We start from the raw sequence: 22,758 nt of genomic DNA, 5'->3' as shown, positions 1-22,758 counted from the left end.
TTACTTCTTATTAATGCTGCTTGAATACTTAGAGAAGACAACTGTGCACTGTACTTAGTGCCGGGCAAATTGCCTGGTTATACGTCATATATTACTGTTACTTTAATGAATAGTGTTATGGCAATTAGAGAACCGATGGCTTAGAAAATGCAAGTAGATGGATTTGGAGCTCCTTGAGCTAAGTGACATTGCCCCGATATTCTTCAGCATAGCATCAACGAAGATTTAAAAACAAAAATCACTGAAAATACACCGTGTGATTATAGTACATTTAAAATAAGATGTATTCAGCTGGGTAGTAATACCCAAAGCCTTTAATGCCATTTCTCAGTAGGTGAAGACAGAGACAGGCAGATTTCTGGATTTGAGGACAATCTGCCCTACCGAGCATGTTTTATAACAGAGAGGGCTACAGACACACACACACACACACACACACACACACACACACACAGAGAGAGAGAGAGAGAGAGAGAGAGAGAGAGAGAGAGAGAGAGAGAGAGAGAGAGAGATACAGAGAGACAGAGAGAGACAGAGAGAGAGAAAGAGAGAGGGGGGAGATTCAGCAAAAAATGGGATAAGGATAGAAGAGAGAGATAAATGCCTGTAACTTCTTGAGATTGGTTTTTGGGAAGGTTTGAAAAAAAGTTAAAAATATGGAGAAGGAGGAGGAAAGAAGTTCTTTAACATAGATTGCAGAAATATAGAAAGACTTTAGACTGTGTGACTGTTAACCACAACTGCTTGCCCTTAGACCAAAATGCCATGAGCTCATTGCTTAGATAAAGATTTATATCAAAACTAATACCAAGCCATGTCTAGCATGACCAACTGCAGACTCACACTGGGGACATCTGTCTGATGAAATCTATCTCATGATCTGATGGCATGATTCCTAAGAATAATCTGTACCACACGAAGAAAAAACTGAATACATGCTGTTAAGAAATGTTCAGTATAAAGGAAGGAGACTCGGCCTAATAAAGACACATTCAGTTGCAATTCCTTTCGAGTCTTGTGTCTGTTTTGTCCTTCCACCAATTCCTTATCCACGTATTCCTGAGACCCTGTGCCATGGGTTCCAGTGCACCTCAAAATGAGCTAGTTCCTTTCGCACTCTTACTTCCCTTCTTCTCTTCCTTCTCATTCTTCTCGTAGGAGAGGATTAGAGGAGGATCTGGGGTCGGAGGGGATGCGGAGGGTCCACTGCTAGGGCTATCGATCATGAATACGACATCCTCACTCCTACTCCTCCTCCTCCTTTCCCTCCTTTCATCTCCTCCTCCTCCTTCTTCGCTCTCCGTCTTACCACCTTTTCCTCCTTCTTTTCTTCTTTTGCAAGTTGGATTTCTTGTTTTGTTTTAGATGGAAAAAATTTCTACAAACATACTGAATATGTTTTTCCATCTCCTATCTATTCATCCACTCTTCCCACAGATTTGCCTACAGGCTGATCTGATGGAGGTATTTTCTCAAATGAGTTTCCCTTTTCTCATATGATGTCACTTTGGGTGACATAAAACTAGCCAGAGCACTAGCTATTTAAAATTACTGCCCTGATTTCTACACAATGCTAGGCTAAAATCTGGAATTCTGATCTTCAGTAATGCCTTCTCTATATTGCCTTTTTAGGGCATTTTTATCATAGCAACACGAATGAAGCTAAACAACCCCAAACCCTCACTTGCATTTTTGCACAGTGATTTCCATACTTAATGCTTGTATTACCAGTGTCTCCTGTCCCAGATGCATATTTTAAAGCCATGATATCTCCTTTTGCTCAAAATACTTAACCCTGACTAAGTCATCATTGACACTCTCACTATTTCCTGAGACAAGGTAGTGCTTTTCCATGTTTTAAAAGGTAAAATTTAAAATCAACCATACTTATGAATGGTGATTTAAGTCCCACTTCTCAGAACAAAGCCACCAACAAAACTGCTGTAGTTTTCCTAAGTATTTTGTCAAATCCCTAGAATTCTGTGGGTTGTGGTTCATAGTCTACAGAACAGGGGATGTTATGGAAAATGAAGGCATTGGATTACTGTCAGAAAATAGTATAAAAACTTAAAATTGGAGTTTGAATATATATATATATATATTACATACTTGAATATATCTATATGTGTGTGTGTATTTGAGTTTCTTAAAAATTTACTTATTTGAATTTTCTGTGTATAATTGTTTTTGACTGAAAGTATGAATATGTACTGTTCCTGGTGTATGTGAAGGACAGAATAAAATATAAGATCCCCTGGAACTAGTTACAGATGGTTGTAAGTCTCCAAGAGGGTATTGGTAATTCAACACAGATCATCTGGTAGAGGATTCTTGACAGCTGATCCATCTGTCCAGACCTTTTGATTTAATCCTAGTTCTGTGATTTTATCACATAATGAATATAGCTGATTGATCCCTTGCCATTTATATTTATAAAAAGATAGGTATGGATCAGACAAGCAAGACAGATCAGGGATAAAGCCCTTGCCCTACAAACATGACAACCTGAGTTTGATTCCCAGAACACATGTAAAGAGTGTCAGGAGAAATCCCACTCCAAAAGTTGTTCTCTCGATACCACATCCAGCCATGGCAACATGCTTCCCTGCTCGCAGACACAGGAACAATAACACTTTAAAAGAAAGTCTTCGGTAGCAAAAGAGAAGGCCTCCTCTAAAATTTGAATTCAGATCTTAGCTTTTTACCCTCTAGAAATATGAGAGGAAATTATGTTTTCAAAATTCTTCTAGTCTGTAATTCTCCCACACTACTTACATACACACACACACACACACACACACACACACACACACAAACACAAACACAGACGCATACACAATATGTATTATCACTGCAATATATATATACATATTTATATATTAGTGATATTATATAAACTGTGACTGTGTGCTCTTATCTTCCTTGACAACTTGACTGAGTCTAGAATAACTCTGGAGATTGAGGGCTGCTTCTGTATGTATGTATTTGCAAAAAAAAAAAAGAAATTGCAAAGAATTCATGTTATTTGCAATAGAGTATTATATAAAAGCATAATTAGATCAAAAGCTATGATAATAAGGCACACAAGTCAAATTCAAATTCATAACCCATTTATTACAGTAGATTCAAAACTCTTAACCTAACAAAACTTGACAAATTACTACCTGACACTTTATAATGGACTAAATCATGATCCCTAGTGATTAAATAGTTTGCTGATCCTTAATCCCATATGCCAGAGACTTCTGATATAAACTCATGGTCTTTTTGAGTTTGTGTAATAGCCAAAATTCTGCTTGAGTTCTGTGGAGATGTATGATCCCTCTACCATTGCTCTTCCCTGTTCAATCCTAAGTATAAAATGCACAGTAGCACCCAGGACGCTGTTTTATGATTTACAATTTAATTTTCTGCAAATATCAAAAGTGTGTTTCTATCGGTATGTTTGTTTCACTGATATATTTTTTCTTAATTTCACAAAAAGATTTTTTTAATCTTTCTTCAGCATAAATACAATATAGGGATTTTACTCACAAACTACTTACTTGAATAGAGGAAAGGAAGAATATGTTAAATAAAATCATGAATCAACTCATACACCCTGATAAAGCTCAAAGTTTGAATCTACTCCTCATCTTCCTCACAAAGTGACTTAGCACTGAGAAGCAACTGATCAACGAGTTCAGGTCATTAACTTCTTCAACCATGATGAGAAAGCAGCATGTCAGATGTGTCTGATGGTGAAATCAAACAAGAACTAGGGCCATACAACTGACTGCAAAAGCTGGCAACTAATAAGTTGATACTGATCGCTGGCTGTACATTCTTTCCCTGCATAAGTTATTATTAAATCATGCTTAGCATATCACTATTTTATATCAACCTCAAGTGTACATATAACAGAAAACTGTATCTAAAACTGGCAGTTAAAGTAAAATAAAAATAATGGTGACCTATATTATTTGTAGCTTCTAGTGCTAATTTTTTTTAAGGCAGCAGTCTTGTATTTGCTATTTCTGGTGGTGAAGAATAGAAAGTTGACTGCCTTTAGAAATTGGTGGGAATTTGAAGTTCAGTCATTAGCTGCACAGAGCTTCAAAGATGTTAACCATTTCTTTCAAAGGTGAATCACATATGAACAGGTGAAGTCCCTGTTCACTGGGGAGCAGAGAAAGCACCAACAGGCTTGTGTTTCAGGTGCAGAACTCAGGAAATATATATATATATATATATATATATATATATATATATAGCATTACAACCATCTAGAAAGAGTTATTTAAAAGTCACAATGAAGGTTTGCAGCATAAAACTGTAAAATGACTTAAGCAGTCTGGTCAGTTCCAATGGCACTTGTTGGAAATATATATATATATATATATATATATATATAGCATTACAACCATCTAGAAAGAGTTATTTAAAAGTCACAATGAAGGTTTGCAGCATAAAACTGTAAAATGGCTTAAGCAGTCTGGTCAGTTCCAATGGCACTTGTTGCCCTTCCTGTACTATCTCTTCCTGGTTTTCCTCGGATGCCCCTGTCTTCAGAAAGCCCTCTGTAGGACTCACTGCAATTATCGTCTTTGCCACGAACTCATCATTTCCTTGCCCGGTTCTCCACACGCCCACCAACTCCTAAGCATTACGTCATTTACTAGTTATCGATCTTCTTGATTATCTACCTTCCTTGTTACTGGGCAAGCTCTATGACGTCAGTGTTCCTCTCTCCATATACAACAGTGATTGGTATATAGAGGAGGCAGTGGCACAGCACTGTAGAATGACTGAAAGGAACATTGAATGACTCTCAGTAATCATAGCTGCTAGGGGTAGGAGCTTTGAACCTGTCAGTTATATTCTCCTGTAAGAGTTTATCGGAACAACAGGCAGAAGGTGTCTCTATCAGCAGATACCTCACGCAAACGCAAATGTAATGTTTAATCGAGGTACAATCAACTCCCCGTTTTGTGTATTTCACATCATTTGTCAACTCTCACAACATAAAATATCTGGCTAATATTTTCCTAAGCAAGAATGATCTCTGGTAATATTTTAAAGATGTGAGATCTTAAATAAATGTCTGTACTATTCATCATGAAAACTGAAATGTCTGGTACAAAGGTTAATATTTCTTGTGATAAACGTAATTAGAGCCGAGAAGTGTACTATCATACACAGGATAGTTGTTCTCTCCCATGCAAGTCCAGATCCTGGAGCTTAGAGTCAGTTTTGGCTTACTGTAATGGAGGGAATATTTTTTTTTTCTTTTTTTACTATTTTTCTCCAGCTGTCTTAAACAAAATAGATCTTGCCAAAACTTGATGGGAATTAACAGTGTTTTGTTTTAGATGACCAAGTTTCTGCTTTTCCCTGGCAGAAGCTACCTCTGGTTATAAACTTGCTTGGAGGGAATATTTGATTTTATTATTCTGACTGACTGATTCCCTGTCTGATTTCATTAGGCATTTGAATCTTTTCACAAAGGGATGAATGTTTTGGACAGAATAATGTACAAATTAGTTAATCAGCTGCTGTGTATCTACTTCCCAAAAGATTAACAACTTAACACAATAAAAGCTTCTTATCTCACATGATCTCCTGGGGCAAGGATTTGGAAGCAGCTACTTGAATTTGTGCTTTGTAGATTCCATCTGAGGTTTCTTTAAGACCATCGGTTTGTACTGTCATCTACAGAGTTTCTGACCAGTCTAGAGCTCCTTATTTCAAGATGGACCGCAGCAGATATCCCTTTAGGTGAACATCTGTTTCTCTCTGTGTGCTCTTCTCCACAGGATTGGTTAGGTAGTCTCATGAAGGTGGTCTGGCATTGCCAATATAACTGATCCAAGAGACAGGACAATCAGGAAGTCTCATAGAGTTTAGCCTAGTCTGAGAGTCATAAACCAGGACTTTGGCCCCATTCTGTTTATTCAGAAGGAGTGCCACACTCAAAGAGAAAAAAATTAAGCTGTATTCAGTGTGTGTGTGTGTGTGTGTGTGTGTGTGTGTGTGTGTGTGCTTGCTTATGTGTATATGCATGGAGCCCAGAGATCAACCTTAATTATGGTTCCTCCAGAGCTGTTCGTCACATTTTTTGAGATAAGGTCTCTCACTGACATGGGATGCACCAAGCAGACTAGGTTAGCTGGACTCACATGCCAGACATCCATTTGGTTCCCATCCCTAGCTCTGTGCCTACAAGCATATGGCGCTGTGCCTAGCGTGTCACTTGAGTATTGAGGACTGTTATTTGGTCCTCATGCTTATATGACAAGAACTTTAGCATTTGAGGCCTCATCCAAGTTCTAAACTCTAGCTTTGTGTAAATCTTGATATTTATCACCTTGGTTTTCAGACCCATCAGATATGACTTTGTTTTGATCTGGACAGTACCAGATATTCAACATTTCCATTCTCTCTCTACTTTATTTGTATCCCTTACTCTAAGTAAATCTGAGACTCCCAGTAGTTAGAGTTTACAAGTTTTGAAAATTAAAAATCAATGAAAAATGTGTGAAGACATTTTTATCGCAGTTTGAGGAGAACCACTCTTACATTTTAGTTAAATGCAAACTTCAGATATTTACTGCCTGTTACTTACATAGTCGGTCTGGGGAGGCAGTGTGAGTTTGTATATATGTATTGCTTGGCAGGAAGACAGTTTCTTTGTTCTCGGGATGTGTAATTTAAGTATCACTGTGAGGAAATTTCTGTTTAAACATTCTAAGTAATATAATCCCCTGGACCACAGTGAGGCCTCTGCTTCAATTGTGTGTTTTCTTTCTTATGGCTACAGCCTTTGTCCTCAGCAGGCAGCCATCCATGCTTTTGTTATTTTCTCCCTCAAATTGAAAGAGTGCAGACTCTGAGGAAGCAGGAGAAGCCTGCCCAGAACGCTAAGACGGGAGCTTGCTGGGAAACAATCATTCCCATCCCACTTCTGTTTAATTATGTTTTTTACATTTTTGAACACGAGCTGCTGTAACCAGTTAGTGTGCTGCGCTCAGAGATTTTAATGGATGCTGTTCAACTGATTTTGATCAAGCTTTGGTGGTAGGGAGGAGCATAGACACACAGACATCCCTTTGCTAAAGGATTTCAGTTTTTGCCAACTCCTGTTCTGAGTGGATCCGGCACAAGCAAGGCTTGTGATCATCCGAACATTTTTTTTTTCCAGGCTGTCAGTGAACTTTTGTTCACTAACAAACTACTAAACCCCACTTTTGTCAAAATAGAGAACTTAACTTTCTCCGTTTTTTGAGACTTCATCCACAATATCAAGCTCGTAATTTTAACAATTGTTTCCTATTAAGAACAGTGTCAGAAGTGTTAGCAGAAGAAGCGGAAACTGCTAAAGTCTTTCATTTATCTAAATGTCATGGTTTTTACAGGATTATGAAGACACATATTGAGGGTGTAAAAAGGCAATTTTCTTGAATTGTCATGACTTTTTATAACATTTCTCATTTTTTTTGTTTTCCTACATTTTCTTTGTTAATTTGGTTTGATATTATAAGTTATGCAGGTATTAAGTTTAGAGCACAATGTGAATGATTATTGTGACACTTTCAGATTTTCATATTTGCTTTTACTTGATGTTTAACATATGCTAAAGTGCCCATAGGGAGCATGCTGCTGCTTTGACAACGCCCAGTCATGTAAATAACCTCACAGGTCCATCCTGTAGAAGGCAGGTGGGCATCACACCTGCCATGCTAGCATGTGGAGTGTGGATGCAGGGGGAACAAGGACCCAAAGTCTTCAAAACCATAGTGAGTTGAAGACCAATTCTGGCTAAAGCCTTGTCTCACAAAACCAACAAAAATTTTCAACCTTAAAATAAGCCTCAGATATATATATATATATATATATATATATATATATATATATATATATATCGTGTGTGTGTGTGTGTGTGTGTAAAAGCACAAGGAGAAAACAACATTAACTCTAAAATGTGTGAATTAACAACCTGGGTCTCAATCATGTGTGTTGTGTTGTATGCGAGTTAAATATACGTGAGTTGAATATGCCTGTGTGTATGTTAGTATATATACGTATATTTATTACATGCCTGTGTATCTGTGTGTAGACAAAAAAAAAAAAAACAGTGCCAACACTGAGCTGTGTGACATAGTGTTCTTAGAGACCTGGATGAACTAAGAAAAGCCTAGGAGATGAGTCCAACACAGGTCTGGGTATTTCTGTCCTGCCTTTTTCAGAGAGGAATAGATCTTGAGGACCCTGCAAAATGAACAGATTAATTCACTGATAGAATCACAATATGAATAAATTAGCAAGAGATAGCAGACTGTCCTCCTAATTCATGCAGGCTAGTCACTGGGGCTGCTTCTCAGCAGTGTCTGTACCTGCTGTTAGTGCTCCTCTGTACCATGAGGTGAGCAACCCTAGAACAAGTCCAGATTCAATGTAGCTAACTAGCCCCAATAAAGCAAACCACTGAAGCCAAAATATAACCTTATTCCTATAATTTGTTTATACTAGTCATCCTGTCACTAGAATATTAAACATAATTAATAGCATGTATAAATGGAACAGGAAATCACAAATGCCAAGAAATAAAAAAATAGTAATTTTTCAAAAGAAGGTTCTTTACTTGTAAGTATAAATCTATGTTTGAAAACTCTCAAGTTGAAGAAATTATTGCAAAAAAAATGCCAAAAAAAAGAAAAAAAGTAAGCTAGAGATCAGAAAAAAACGTCAGAAGACACTGAAACCAAGTAGGTAGGTAATATGGCACTAGTGGCTCATGAAGCTTGTTGGGGACACAAAGGTTCTTGCACCAACAGTTTATTAGGTTAACTATGAATGTTTAACACACAGGGGTCTCTTCTCAATGGAGAAAATACAATACCTATTTTCTTGTCCTGCAAACTAGGAATGGATTCTGTTAAGGATCTGCTGACCTTTGTGTTATCCTCAGAAACAGACCTTGGCCCCTGGGTTGTCAAGGCAGATTTCACCCAAATTCTCTAAAATGATTATCCCAGACTGTTTCTTCCCTAGTCCTTTGCCAAACATAAGGGGAGGTGTCACATGTACTTTGTAGCCTGATGACCTCTAGGCCAACAGAGACAACTAAAGTCTAGGTCTTTTAGCTACAGAACCACCCCTCATGGTCACATGTATTTTGTAAAAGAGTTTCTATATAGTCACACCTTAACCTGTATTGTGCACCTAGAATTGGATTGTTTTCTAGAAAACTTTTTCCAAATTGTGCTATGTTTTAAAGATGCAAACGATGAATTTCCTGGCATTAGACTCCCCAAAGTATGCTCTAGGTTGAAAGACGTCTATCTGACAGGGTTTTCATTCTCATCTCTTCGAGGATTCACTTCTCTTCCTGGATACCTGTAAGGGTCCCGCTCAAAAGTGAAGCATACAAAACTAAAATGTACCAAGAACTGAATTTGACACTTATGCAGAAGTCAGCACTTTATACTGGACATTTGCTTACATTTCCCAAGGTTTTATAATATATGCATATGCATGCATATATATATCACTGTAGCCTTCGATGACAAGTGAGAACAATCTCTTTTTTGCCCTCTTCACAAGAAAGTGGGACATCATTCTGTCTTAAATAATTTTTAAACGCAAGATTTCTTCATTTTCATTAACTCCTTTTTTTTGTGAGAGACGTTCTCCTTATAACACAACCTGGTCTCAAACTCACTAGTTGGGTGGTGCATGCTGGTCTCCAACTTACAATGTAGCCCAGGCTAGCCTGGAATTCAACATTCCTCAGCCTTCTATTTTTGAGGAAAAACACATGCTATTATATCTGACTTTTATTCGTGCAGCATTCATGATTGGAAATCAAGGTAATTTGCCTAAAAATATATTTTAAAGTATCTCTCCCTCATGAAATGGTATGCTATCATTTGCTAATGTGCTCATAGTTATTACCAAAACAAAGCAAACAAAACAATGGCAAAATACCCTTATATTAGATTTATGGACAGATGGATGTGATGAAATACTGTGGGAAGTAGAATTTCTATAAATTCAGGATTCAATTTGCTAATTATATAAATATTAAAAACATATTCAAGTTGAACTTTTTAAAATAGTGTAAGATTTTGATATGTTCTTTGACATATCCTGATGTTTAGAACTATAAACATGGATCTTATTTCTCATTTCTTATGTATGTCACATAATACAACAATTGATAAGCCACACAGGGCATTCAGTCTTGTAAGCTGACCACATGGGACCATCCACACAACAAAAACCGCTCACCAAATGACAGTTCTGTATGGGAACCATCTCTTATAGATTACAGATTACATGAAGCTATCTTTAAAAAGAAAACTAAAAATTCAAAACCCAGCTTATAACAGCAATTTTCACTATTTGTTTTTATAGAAAACATACATTCTGCTGATTTTCTAAATCCTCCATAATACTGAACAAAATGGATAAAAATGAGAGTTGGTCATCAGAATCTGCCCAAAAGACACAAGAGTTCTGGGTAGAGAGAGTGATTTTAGTCATTGGTCAGATGATCATGACATGGTTTTCATTTCAATGCTGCAAAAACAGATGAGCTAGATTCGACTGCATTGGAAAACATGTACACCATTTGCTTCAGAGCTGCAATAGAGCCCAGGAAAGGATAAAACAGAAGCACAATCTACACAAAACTGAAAACTGATAACTAAGTGAAGTTCATTTTAGCATCAGCACTAAGTGTCTAATCTGGATAATTGTAAAAGTGTGTTTTCTAAAGTTAAAAAGTAAGAAAAAATGCACAGAGATGTTCAGCTTGAATGTGTCTTTGTTACTAATGAAGCAGTAACTTTGCTAGGCTTTTAATAGGTCATAATCAATCAACTTCTAATCAATAAGATTCAACCGCATCACAGAATCACGGCACTTACCCATGATGGTTAAGGCTGTAGCTTTTTTTAATTCTTCTTTCATTGACTCTATTACTTCTAAATTACCCCCATCCAGGTTGCATCGGTTTATGGTTCTATTTCCGGAACTGATCCAATAAAGCTTATTCTCCAAATAGTCTATCGATAGACCTGTAATTAAATTAAACAACTTAAACATAATAACAGTCAGTCAAAATGCAATATTCACTTACCGTCTCCTGGTTAGAGGGAAAAGTAGTTTGAAAGTTCACATTTTTTTTTCTCGGAAAATAAGACTTGGCTAAGAGGAAGGTAGATACATGGAGTCTTCAATGACGGGTATTAGATGTTTATAGGCAGCTTCGCAGTAGCTTCTGATGAAAGTAATCATGACATTGAACGGAATGTCAGCTCCATTTTACAGACAAGGAAACTAATACCCAGGAAGCTAAGCTATCTATGCTCTCAGCACAGACATCTGCAATCATTGATATGTTTCACATGATCACAGGCCACACTGAAACGTCTCTGTATAACCATGCAGGCCACCGAGCCCACTGGGCCGCAGCTTGTGGACATACGTTCAGGTGTGGCAGCAGACCATTCCAGAGACCACTCTGAGGATGAACAAAGCATGTAGTTTTTCCAAAACAAACAAACAAGGGGATGCGGGATAGGAGAATGTAAAAAGATTGGCAGGAGTTCAAGCGTATTAGGAGGGTGAGATGTCACTGGATAGTGCTCAACTCCAGTGAGTCACAGGCCAGAGTGCACTAAGGTTTCAGGGCCATTCTGCCATTCACACCAGGAACCAACCAGCTCCTCTGTATGAAATTTCCCCTGTGGATTCTCTCAGCTTCTTAGAGAAACTGCAAAAGTTTACCCATAAAACCACAATGCAAAAATCAGGCGTTATGAAGAAGTAGTTGTTAGACAATTTTCTCTGAAGACCACAATCATGTGATTAATTTTAATTACTAAGAAAATTAGTTAGAAAAATAACAGCAAATAATAATAATAATAATAATAATAATAATAATACATGGTAGGTATAATATTTCAGGATGAAAGTCTTCACCATGCAGTTTAAGAAAGTCAGCATGACCTTTCTGCAGACTCTATGTCACCTGGGTATACCATCTCTGGTAGTAATCAGATAATACAATATTTTCAGACCTTGCTTTTGCTTTAGCATCTGTCTCATGATGTTAAGGTAATACAAAGAATTAAATCACCATATCCAGTTATAGAGAATCCTTTATCTATGTGCAGTTTGTCTATGCTGATGAGGATTCCAAACTGCATCTGACAGTCATGTCAAGGCCCCAGAGAGCTGCATTTTTACATGGCTGTTTCTGTCCTCGAGGTCTGTCAGCTGAACTGAGGGCTGGCATTTTGCCCTTGGTTTGAAGGCAAGAACTGTTACAAATACACCCAGGAAAGCCTCTGTTAGACTTCCTAAGATGTAGTGTCTGAAGGCAGTACATCATAGTGTGACCTCTTTATCTATGGACTCAAGGGACACATTTCTTTCAGGGCCATGTGCCAGAAAAAGCTATATATGGGAAAGATAAAATTTTAACTGATCATATTTCTGTCTTGACTTTGGCTAGAAAAAAACGAAAGAGTCTGATTTGTGAGCCATCTCCAGTAGTCAGAAAAGGTTTGTATCTACTCTATCGGTTTTAGTCTAGCATTGATAGACTAATCTATTATTTTCTTTCCCCTGGAATATTGAAATCAATACTCTAGCCTTTCTTAGAGAATGTATTTGCTTAAGTTTCTTTAATCTCCTTTTAGGAGAAAAGGTGAATTTTCACATTGAACATGCCTGACTCCAAATTAACCCTCAAAGACTAAACTTCTCAGCCACTGCATACTCTTCAGTCACTGAAGTACATGTTATAAAATGTGGAATTCAGTGGAAAACTTAGTGACAGCTGGGCCACTGAATTCCAGGGTCTATTATTCAGTCACTGCTTCTGGGCAGTAGGTACACACAGAAAAGAGGCTTTTTCACAATCAGCTGACTGTATGGTACCCTAAAAAGATAATCTGTTAGCAGAAAATTGATTCTTTAATTAAATATATTATGAAAACTATAAGCTGCCTAAAAGCACTTCTTCTGGAAGTGAGGCATGCTCACAGATGAACAATTTAGCATTAATTACATATTTATCTATATATCTTTGTGGTACTCCAGACTGCATCATAAATTCACCTATTAGGCAAGTGTACTACCCTTAGCTACACCCTCAGCTCTACCAATTGCCAGCTAGTTTTGTTTTGGCAGGGTCTTGCTATATATCCCAGAATGCCCTGACTCTTGACCTCAGTGTGACAAACAGAACCCAGATAAAACAGTCAGATGTGGTGATGCTTTCTCATAATTCCAGTGATGTAAAACAGAAACAGGTGAATATATGGCCAGACTACTCTTATTGGGGAGCTACGGGCAAGTGAGGGGTCCTGTGCCAATAAAACATGAGGTATACAATTAAGGTGGGTGTCTGGACCAAGACATGTGTACAAAAATGCATATACACACACATCCACATACATATTCATACACAGCCACAATAATAAAATAAAAGTTTGGGCCAAAATGTCTAGTATGATGGAATTTTAAAAATGCATTACTTGTACCCAAACAGCATGATGAATAGAAGAAAAAGGAATGATTCACTATGTTTACTTGTATGGCTTGGGTTTTCTAATATCTCTTGGGGATTAAACAGTTCTATATTAGCAGCTTTAAAATTTGCAAAGTGTCTATCATGATCTATGTCCTTATCAGGTAAATGTCACCTAGACAGTCCATAACTTTCTTTTTTCTTGTTAAGTAGTTAAGTATATTAGTCAAAAGTATGTATATTGTTGAGGGTGTTCATTGTTTTTTGCTAGACAGTATTTCTCTGTGTTGCTTTTAATGTCCTGAAACTTACTCTGAAGACCAGGCTGGCCTCTAACTCACAGAGATCTTCCTGTCTCTGCCTCCAGAGTGCTGGGATTAATGGTGTGCACCTCCACTGCCTGATCATTTCCTTGTTTAAAAAATAGAACTGAAATCCTCTACAGATTCTGTTATGAATTTAAGACATTGGGAAAAAAAGGCCAAAGACAGAGCTCAGCTGGTAAAGGCACTTGTCTTATATGACTAGTGATCTAAGTTTGATGACCCACAAAAAGTAGAAGGAGAGGTTGTCTCTGTAAAATTTTCCTCTGACTTCCACCCTGGAGCCATGGAATGTATACCCATGCACACCTATCATACATGTGCAAACAATGACTAATTAAATTTAAAATAAATTTGTAAAGTGTGTCTTACATATACTAATGCATGTTCAATAAAACTTGTGACTTATTGATATGCATGCTTTTATATAATGAGTTTTCACTCATAAAAAACTGAATTATGTACTGAAGTCTTAGAACCATTGAAAACTAAATTGACAGTTGTACTTATTGAAACAGTTTCTGAATCATATCATGTTGTGCTCTTATCTCAGAAGATAAATTGCTAAGGAGTGAAGTAATAACCATTAATGCAACCAAAAGTAGTTAGCGGTGCTAGAATGTGAAATTAATTGCTGTGAAAGAAATAGGTCAAATGTGAGAATGTTTGCTAACCATCCTGGACTGTATAGAGAAGAATACAATTATGCTACATCTTCACAGATAAATGCATCATACAGCTAGGTTAACGTAGCCACTCAAATAATTGTTTGCCTGGGGAAGTGTGATATTTTTATTTATGATTTTATTATGACAAAGTAAGCAAAAATCTTAAAGGGCTCTCTTAAAAAATGCCAGTATCATTATAGTCTCCTTCTATAAAATATTCATCAAGATCATGAGGAACTGGTTTTCAGAAAAGGAAACCTTGATCAAGCAACACAAAAAGAGAAAGCAAGAAAAAGTCATCACTGAAACTGAAAAACATTATAAAAGGTAAAACATATACCTTTTCCTAATTTTTCCAGTAATAAAAAAGCTGAATTGATTGAGAATTTTATTGTCATCTATGCTTAGATTCTCACATCATTTTATATATTTCAAGTAAACTCCTTCATGTATTATTTTTCTTAAACAATTTCATTTAGGAAGGTCATATTAATTTCCTGGAAGAATTTGATTTGTCAAACTAATGTAATTGTTCACATAACAGATATGATACACACATTGACAGAGAAAATGGCACAATACTTTAATGTTTAACTTCCCTTTTCTTTTATCATTAAAATGTGTTTTAGTAATTGTAGCAATTATACATACATAGTTCATTTTATGTGTTTTATTTTTAAAGACACAAAATTAGATAAGTATATAAGCAATCACATTAAATTTTAAAGGTGTTAAAGGGCTATTTTTAATATTAAGACTTTGGGAAGATGGAAATTACCTAACATTTTCCATCATATACCAAATTTCTCTTCAAAGTACTCCTTCCCGATTCTGAGTTATCACTATCTATAAAACTGTTAAAAACACTAAAATTCAGATCTGACCAAAAAGTTCAAATTCATTTGCCTAATTATTAGTGCTGTATCTCTGACACCTGACATGGTAACACCGCAGAAGTAGCGCAATTCTAACTGCCCATCTATGCATCTTCATGGTCTGCTTTGCCCTTCCTGGGAAGACTTTAATGTTGACTTTAATGGCTGTACTGGTGAAATCCAAGCGCTCTCTCTGCTGCTGGAAGACTCCGTTCTCTCTTAGGTGATGACAATATAAGGGGCGATTCTGCAATGGTGTCTTAGATGGGCTTAAGCCCCAGGGTCAGTTGGGAAGAATATGATGTACTGTGCAGGGGATAGTGCTGAGCTGGTGAAGTGTTAGTCACACGAGAAGGACACACAATAAACACACACACAGAGAGAGAGAGAGAGAGAGAGAGAGAGAGAGAGAGAGAGAGAGAGAGAGAGAGAGAGAGAGAGAGAAACAGAGAGAGAGAGAAACAGAGAGAGACAGAGAGAGACAGAGTGAAAGAGAGACAGAGAGAGAGACAGAGTGAGAGAGAGACAGAGAGAGAGAGACACAGAGAGAAACAGAGAGAGAGAGCGACAGAGAGAACACACATGTATGATGGTGCCCCAGCTCTCAATAAAGGTACTGTATTCACTATGAGCAAATTTCAAGTTTCCTTAAATACATTTAAAGCTGAATCATGTTGAAAACTTGTACCCATCTCACTGGCAATCACAACAACTGCTAATTTCAGATGATTTAATTATTGTGAATAGATTGCCCTTATCAGGCATGCTAGCAAGTGGATGTAATTCCAGTTCTCAGGAGTATGAGTCAGAATTTTGTTCAAGGGCAGCCTGGACCCATGTCTCAAACACAACAAAAGAAAAACAGAGATCGGTCTTCATAATTTCAATTATAAAGCAAAAACTTGACAAGATTTTCTGTGAACAGTGATAAAAGTCGCACTTGCATCTGGAGAAAGCATTTGTAACCCACATAATCAACCACGGCAAGTATCAATAATAGAAGTTTCAGATTAAACAGTTAATCTTAGTGCCAAGAAAACCTGCTAAAACTCAAACAGAAGACAATACACAGATGGCAAATAGACCCATAGAAAGATGTTCAATATCATAAGAAATTCAAATTCAGATTATAATTAGTGCTATTATGCATCTATCAGAACGGCTGAACTTAAAGTTCTTGAGGAAGCTAAGTGCTAATCACTGACATACTACTGCTGGGGATGTGGAACGCTAGAGCCGCTGTGGGAAACCGTCAGCAGTAGCTTTAAAAGCCAAGTAGAGGCTTGAGTCAGTGCCTCAGTGGCAAAATCTCTGGCCCCACAAGCATGAGAACAGGAATTACAACTCCAGATCTCAGTCAGGTGAAGCCAGGCAGAAATGACCAACATTTGTGATCCCAGCACTATGAACAAGAGACCTTGTCTTAATAAATAACGTGAGGAGTGATCTAAAGAAGACAATCAGTGTCCACTTCAGGCTGCCATATTCACTCACATAAACCTATATGCACAACTGTGCACACACAAATGAAAACATACTACACACATACACACATAAGAGAGAACATATACATACAACCTAAGAATATTATTACTAAAGGACGCAATAATTGCATACCTGGATATTTAAGCGAGAAAAAGCAACAACACTTTATAAACAAAAACTTGTACATGAATGTTTGTAGTGACTTAATCATAAACCATAGAGCTGAAGTCTCCCTGGGGTTATGGAATGCTACACAGACAAAACAAAGAACAAATTGTTATTACAAATGAAACAATGTCGGGGATTCCACAGAAAGGAGTCTGCAATGACGATCGAGTCTCAGAAGGTTACATGACTACACTATAAAGCCTCATTTCTACATGGGGAAGCAGAGGTCCGATGGCAAGAGGGAAGTGGAGGTCATTATAAAAGGATGAGGTGAAGAGCTGTTGTACTGGTAGACACAGCTGTGTACACACAGGATAGCATTGTGTAGACCTAAATGAACAAACACACAGAAAGACAAGCAGAATTAAGACATCTGAGTAAGATGGACATACTGTATTACAGTCACTATCTTGTAGTTACACTGCACTGTTGATTCTGTGTAATTTTCTAACTTGAGAACCTTGAATAAAGGTTACAAGAGAGACGTCTGCATTAATTTTTAAATATTTTTGAGACCGGATTTACATAATTTCCCTATTCACTTTACTCCCTCCAACTTTCCTATGTTTCTTAACCCTTGTTCTCTTTCAAGTTCATGACCTCTTTTGGATTAGTTTGTATTACATATATATGAATATATAAAATATACCAATGAATTCCTGACTATAAAAATACTACCTGTTCTCTCTGTATGTTACTTGTGTGTATATATTTTCTCAGGGCTCGTATTTGGTATTGTATTACAAATTGATATGCTCTGTCTTAAGGAAAACTCTTTTCTACTGCTCGCAGAATTTCTTAATTTCCTCTAGTTCTTTACTTAGGGTTGAAGCTTTCTGGCCATTCCCTTTCTTTATTTTTTCATAAATACATTTTTATTGATATATATTGAGCTCTACATTTTTCTCTGCTCCCCTTCCTGCCTCTCCCCTCCCCCTTCAACCCTCCCCCAAGGTCCTCATGCTCCCAAATTATTCAGGAGATCTTATCTTTTTCTACTTTCTACTTCCCATGTAGATTATATCTATGTCTCTCTTAGTATTGTTGTCTAAATTCTCTGGGATTGTAGTTTGTAGGCTGGCTTTCTTTTCTATATGTTTAAAAACCACCTATGAGTGAGTACAAGTGCTGTCTTTCTGTGTCTGGGTTACCTCACTCAAAATAATGTTTTCTAGCTCCATCCATTTGTCCTGCAATATTCAAGCTGTCATTATTTTTTTCTGCTGTGTAGTACTCCATTGTGTAAATGTACCACACTTTCCTTATCCATTCTTTGGTCGAGGGGTATTTAGGTTGAGCGTATATAGTCATACTGTAATTCAGACTATGTTTAGGCAATCACATTGTTCAAATTTCCAGAGTGTAACTTCTCTGATATTGATAAGAAACCTAATCTAGAGAAAATTTCCTGTTCTTCTGTCTCTTAAAGTCTTTGTGGTCTCTTCTGTAATTATTCCTGAGCCTACGTTCAGGAAATGTATTGTGCATGTTTCCTCTAGAACTGGGCTCCACAACTCTGATTTGATTGGTTATGCTTTTAGTAAAATCTGTAACTCTGCATTGATCAGTTGTGCTTTCTGTAAATGCTACAACTTGGTGGTTAGTTTACTATGGTTTCTACAATAGTCTGTTGATTGCAAAGAGAAGTTTAATTGAGGTATGAGAATAAAACTTATTTGTGAACATAATGATATTTATAATGTAGTTAGTGAATGTGTTGGTTTAGTAAAGAGGCAGTTTTAGATTTTCCTCTAGGATCCATGATTTCATTAGGTCAAGGTAGATAGCTTTCCAGTACAGTCATGTATTCCCTTATTGTTGAGTGAGCCTTATGTCTAGTTAAAAAGCTGTTGGTTACCATCAAGGTATATATGCCATTTCTGCACCCTTATGGTGCCATGCTGGTCATTGTGGTTCACAAGCATCATAGCTGGATAGACTATTCCTTGTTTCCCATGTTTAGAAGCCTGCACGTCACCTTCATGTTTCATGAAATCTAGTCCTAAAGATAGGAGGCTTTTAGGTCAGACAAAGTTCAAGAACACTGGATTCTGTCTTCAAAATGTGTGGTGTCTTTAGCAACTGGAACTTACCTTCCACCTCTGGGTGGGGTAGCAGGTGCGGGGAACCAAGGACAATAGCAAAAACCTATAATGCCTGGAGAGTTTCTTGGACAACCCTCAAAAACTCTAAAGACAACTTTTCTGCATGATTATTTTTCAGGTACTAGTGTTATTTATTCACATTTTATATCTGCATTTACACTATTTCAAAGGTGGCAAATGTTTTGGTTTTTCTTTACTGAAAACGGACTTTTTCATGCAGTATTATTGTGAACTCACTTGAATTTAAGTGTCTCATACAATTTTCTATTTTTTGAAAAACACATGATAAGTTGAATAAAATGCTCCAATCTAACTTCTCCTGGACAAAGCCATTCTCCACTTGCCCTGTGATTTTCTCCATGTTAAGTACTAATCAATCCTGTGTGGAATTCCTGGGATGAGCTGATGGACTGATTGTAACATATGTTACCAGGCGAAGAGTCAGACCCCTTACATCACCCTCCTATAGATCATTTTACTTTGTACAGTCTATTGCTGTACCTAGGCATATTTATTTTTTATGTCTAAGTGAGTGACAAATGTTATTTGCCTTGTGGAAATAACAAACAAAAAATTGGAAAGCCAGAATCAATGGCAAACAAGGCTTTGGCATTTTGCTTCTGAGAACTGTTTTAACTTAAAAGCATTTTAACAGTTTTTATACCTATAGTTTTATATGTATCAAAGTAATATTTCATAGCTTGAGAAATTCAAAATGAAAAAAATTTAAATCACTGTTACATCATTCTTAATTTTGCAAACTGTAGATCCTGGCACTCTAATGAGCATTCCTCTCAATCTGTCATCTTCCTGTGGATGCTCATATAGAGGCTGCAGCTCGAATCCATCCCATGCTCATTCCTACTTTACCTCATGTTCTGACCCCTTAAAGAACAAGATACTTCCACTTTCTTATAGTTTTTTATGTCTCAAATCTAGCTGTTCATTTTTCATTATAATTTTACATTACTTCTGTGAATGATTGTTTTGCTTACATGTGTGTCTGTGCACCGTATGTGTGCCTGGTGCCAGAAGAGGGCGCCAGATCTCCTGGCACTTCAATGGCCTACTGTTGTGAGAGGCTGTATGAGGGCTGGTCATCAAATCTTCTGCGGGAGAAGTCAGTGCTCTTAACCACTAAGTCCACCTCTTCAGCCTCAAGTTTTTGTTTTGTTTTTTTATACAACTGTAGATTACAAAGCTAACACAGCAGTAAGAGTACACCCTTCCTTTTATTTAAACTGAGTGGCTAATTATGACTAGTTTTCGATGATTTAATCACAGCCTTTTTGCTTCAAAAAAAAAAAAAAAAAAAAAAAAAAAAGCCTACCTGATCATAACGGTTGATTTTTTGATGTGTTCTTGGATTCGGTTTGCCAGTATTTTATGGAGATGGGGCAGACTCAGGGGCCACTGGCAGTGGCACTGGAGTTTATCTCTACAGCATGTACTGGCTTTTTGGCATCCTATTCTCTTTGAATGTATACCTTGTTCAGCCTAGACATAGTAGGGAGGGCCTTGGACCTTCCACAAAGCAAAGTGCTTGACCCTCTCTTAGGATTAGAGGGGGTGGGGTGGGAGGGTGTGTGGAGGGAATGGGAGGATGGGAGGGAGTGGGAATTTGGATTGGTATTTTTTTAAAAAAAAATCTAATAAATAAAAAAGCATTGATTTTGCAACTAAGACCTTGTAGAAATTTCCAAACATCACCAATTTGGCTATAGCGTCTTTCCCTATTTTATCCCTTCAGTTTTCCTTGTATCTACTGGGAATACATTAGTTTGATTTTATATCTTTATACTGTCTTGCACATAACACTATTGGATTATTTTAAGGGCTTTGGCTGACAGCCAATTATTTGTTATTTTCTGCTACTTTCCTTAATAGAAAAATGACTTTCCTGAGTACTGGTATGGTTGCTTGACCTCAGCATCTGTATTCTAGAATATACCATATGACATGTTTCTTTATTTTTAAGGTAAAATTTTATTTATTCTATAATTGAACAATGAGTAAATGAATAAAATAGTGTACAGTAAGTGCAAATTATTAATCTGTATATATCAATAATTCTAAAATTATATTGTCAAGTTATCTGGCTAGTATTCCTATTTTTAATATTTTATATATTTAGCTTTATATATTTATTATATTTTGTACTTAAAAGTCACATGCTGAGAAATGAAATGTCAGAAATAACAGATCATAATATTGAGTAGAAAACAGTAGTTATGTTTTTAATATTTTGATTTTAAAATGAGGGTCCCTTAATTCATTTTTTTTTTCGTAAATTCTCTTGGATATCTTACCTACAAGTATATTTTGAAATTAACACAAGACATGGATTGCAATGATTAAATAATAAGAAATGGTGGGTAGAGTTCAAAAAGAGTTATAGAGTTAGTAGAAAACATCCATAAACTGGAAGATTATGGAAACAAATGACCTATGTTTGTGATTATATTAAAAACAGAACAGATAACCAAGGAGTTAAAATATAGAATGTTCTGTACTCAATTTTAAGTGGATAATAGACATTAAACAAAGGAAAATCTTATCAGCCTGCAGTTCACAGCCCCAGAGAAGACAAGAAACAAGGAGAACCCTAAGAGGGACATATATGGATCCTCCCCAAGGGGAAGTAGACAATATCTCCTTAGTCAATTGGCAGAGAGGAGGAAAGGATGGAGGGTTATAGGAGAATGGAGAGGGGAGAAGGGGAGCAGGAAATAGAAGATGAGGGACCAGTAAAATCTATTTGGATAAAGAACAGAGAGGGAAAGCAAGGAAAGAGATACCTTGAAAAGGGGAGCCATTGTGGAGTTAGCTAGAAAACAGGCACTAGGGAAGCTACCGGGAATCTATAAGGAAGACCACACCTCAGAGTCTAAGCAATAGTGGAGAGGGTGCCTAAATTGCCCTTGCCCTATAATCAGATTAATGACTACATTAATTGCCATCATAAAACCTTTATCAGTAACTGATAGAAGCAGATTCAGAGATTCACAGTTAGGAACTGGCCAGAACTCCTGGAGTCTTGTCATAGAGAGGGAGCAACAATGTTATGGGCAAAGGGGCCATGATCATAATGGGGATACCCACAGAAACAGCTGACTGGAGCTTGTCAGTGCTCAGTGACCCCAAACTTACCACTGGAGAACCAACATAATACTGAACTAGGCCCTCTGAATGTGACTGACAGTTGTGTGGCATGGGCAATTTGTGGGGCCACTGGCAGTGGATTTCTTTATCTCTAGTTCATGATGTGGTTCATTCCCTATGGAGGGATACCTTGCTCAACCTAGATACAGAGAGGAGGACTTTGGTCCTGCCTCAAGTGATTTTGTTGTCTCCCCATGGGAGGCCTCACCCTCTCTGAGGAGAGGATGAAGGGTGGGGTGGGGAGAAAATGGGAGAGTGAGAAGGGGAGAGAATTGGGATTAGTTTGTAAAATAAGATTGCTTTAAGAATAACAATAAAAAAGAATAATACATGAAGGATAGGCTGACTGACAAGCAAGTTGCTTTCTTTTAGGCTGAAAGGATGAAATTCATAATATGAGCACATTTTAAGCATATAAATTACTTTACATGCTAAACTAAAATTTCTCTC

At 37.1% G+C, this 22,758-nt stretch overlaps 1 protein-coding gene across 1 annotated transcript in view; it reads right to left on the bottom strand.

The window, feature by feature from the left end:
• Positions 1 to 22,758, bottom strand: part of Lrp1b (LDL receptor related protein 1B) — a 1,542,993-nt gene that overhangs the window by 536,137 nt on the left and 984,098 nt on the right. The window contains exon 32 of the mRNA XM_042055373.1: positions 10,911 to 11,060. Coding sequence (XP_041911307.1) covers positions 10,911 to 11,060 — 150 coding nt within the window. The remainder of the gene's footprint in view (positions 1 to 10,910; positions 11,061 to 22,758) is intronic.

The sequence above is a fragment of the Arvicola amphibius genome, chromosome 7, assembly GCF_903992535.2.
Source record: "Arvicola amphibius chromosome 7, mArvAmp1.2, whole genome shotgun sequence".
Lineage (NCBI taxonomy): Eukaryota > Metazoa > Chordata > Mammalia > Rodentia > Cricetidae > Arvicola > Arvicola amphibius.
This window is presented reverse-complemented; position numbering and strand designations above follow the sequence as displayed.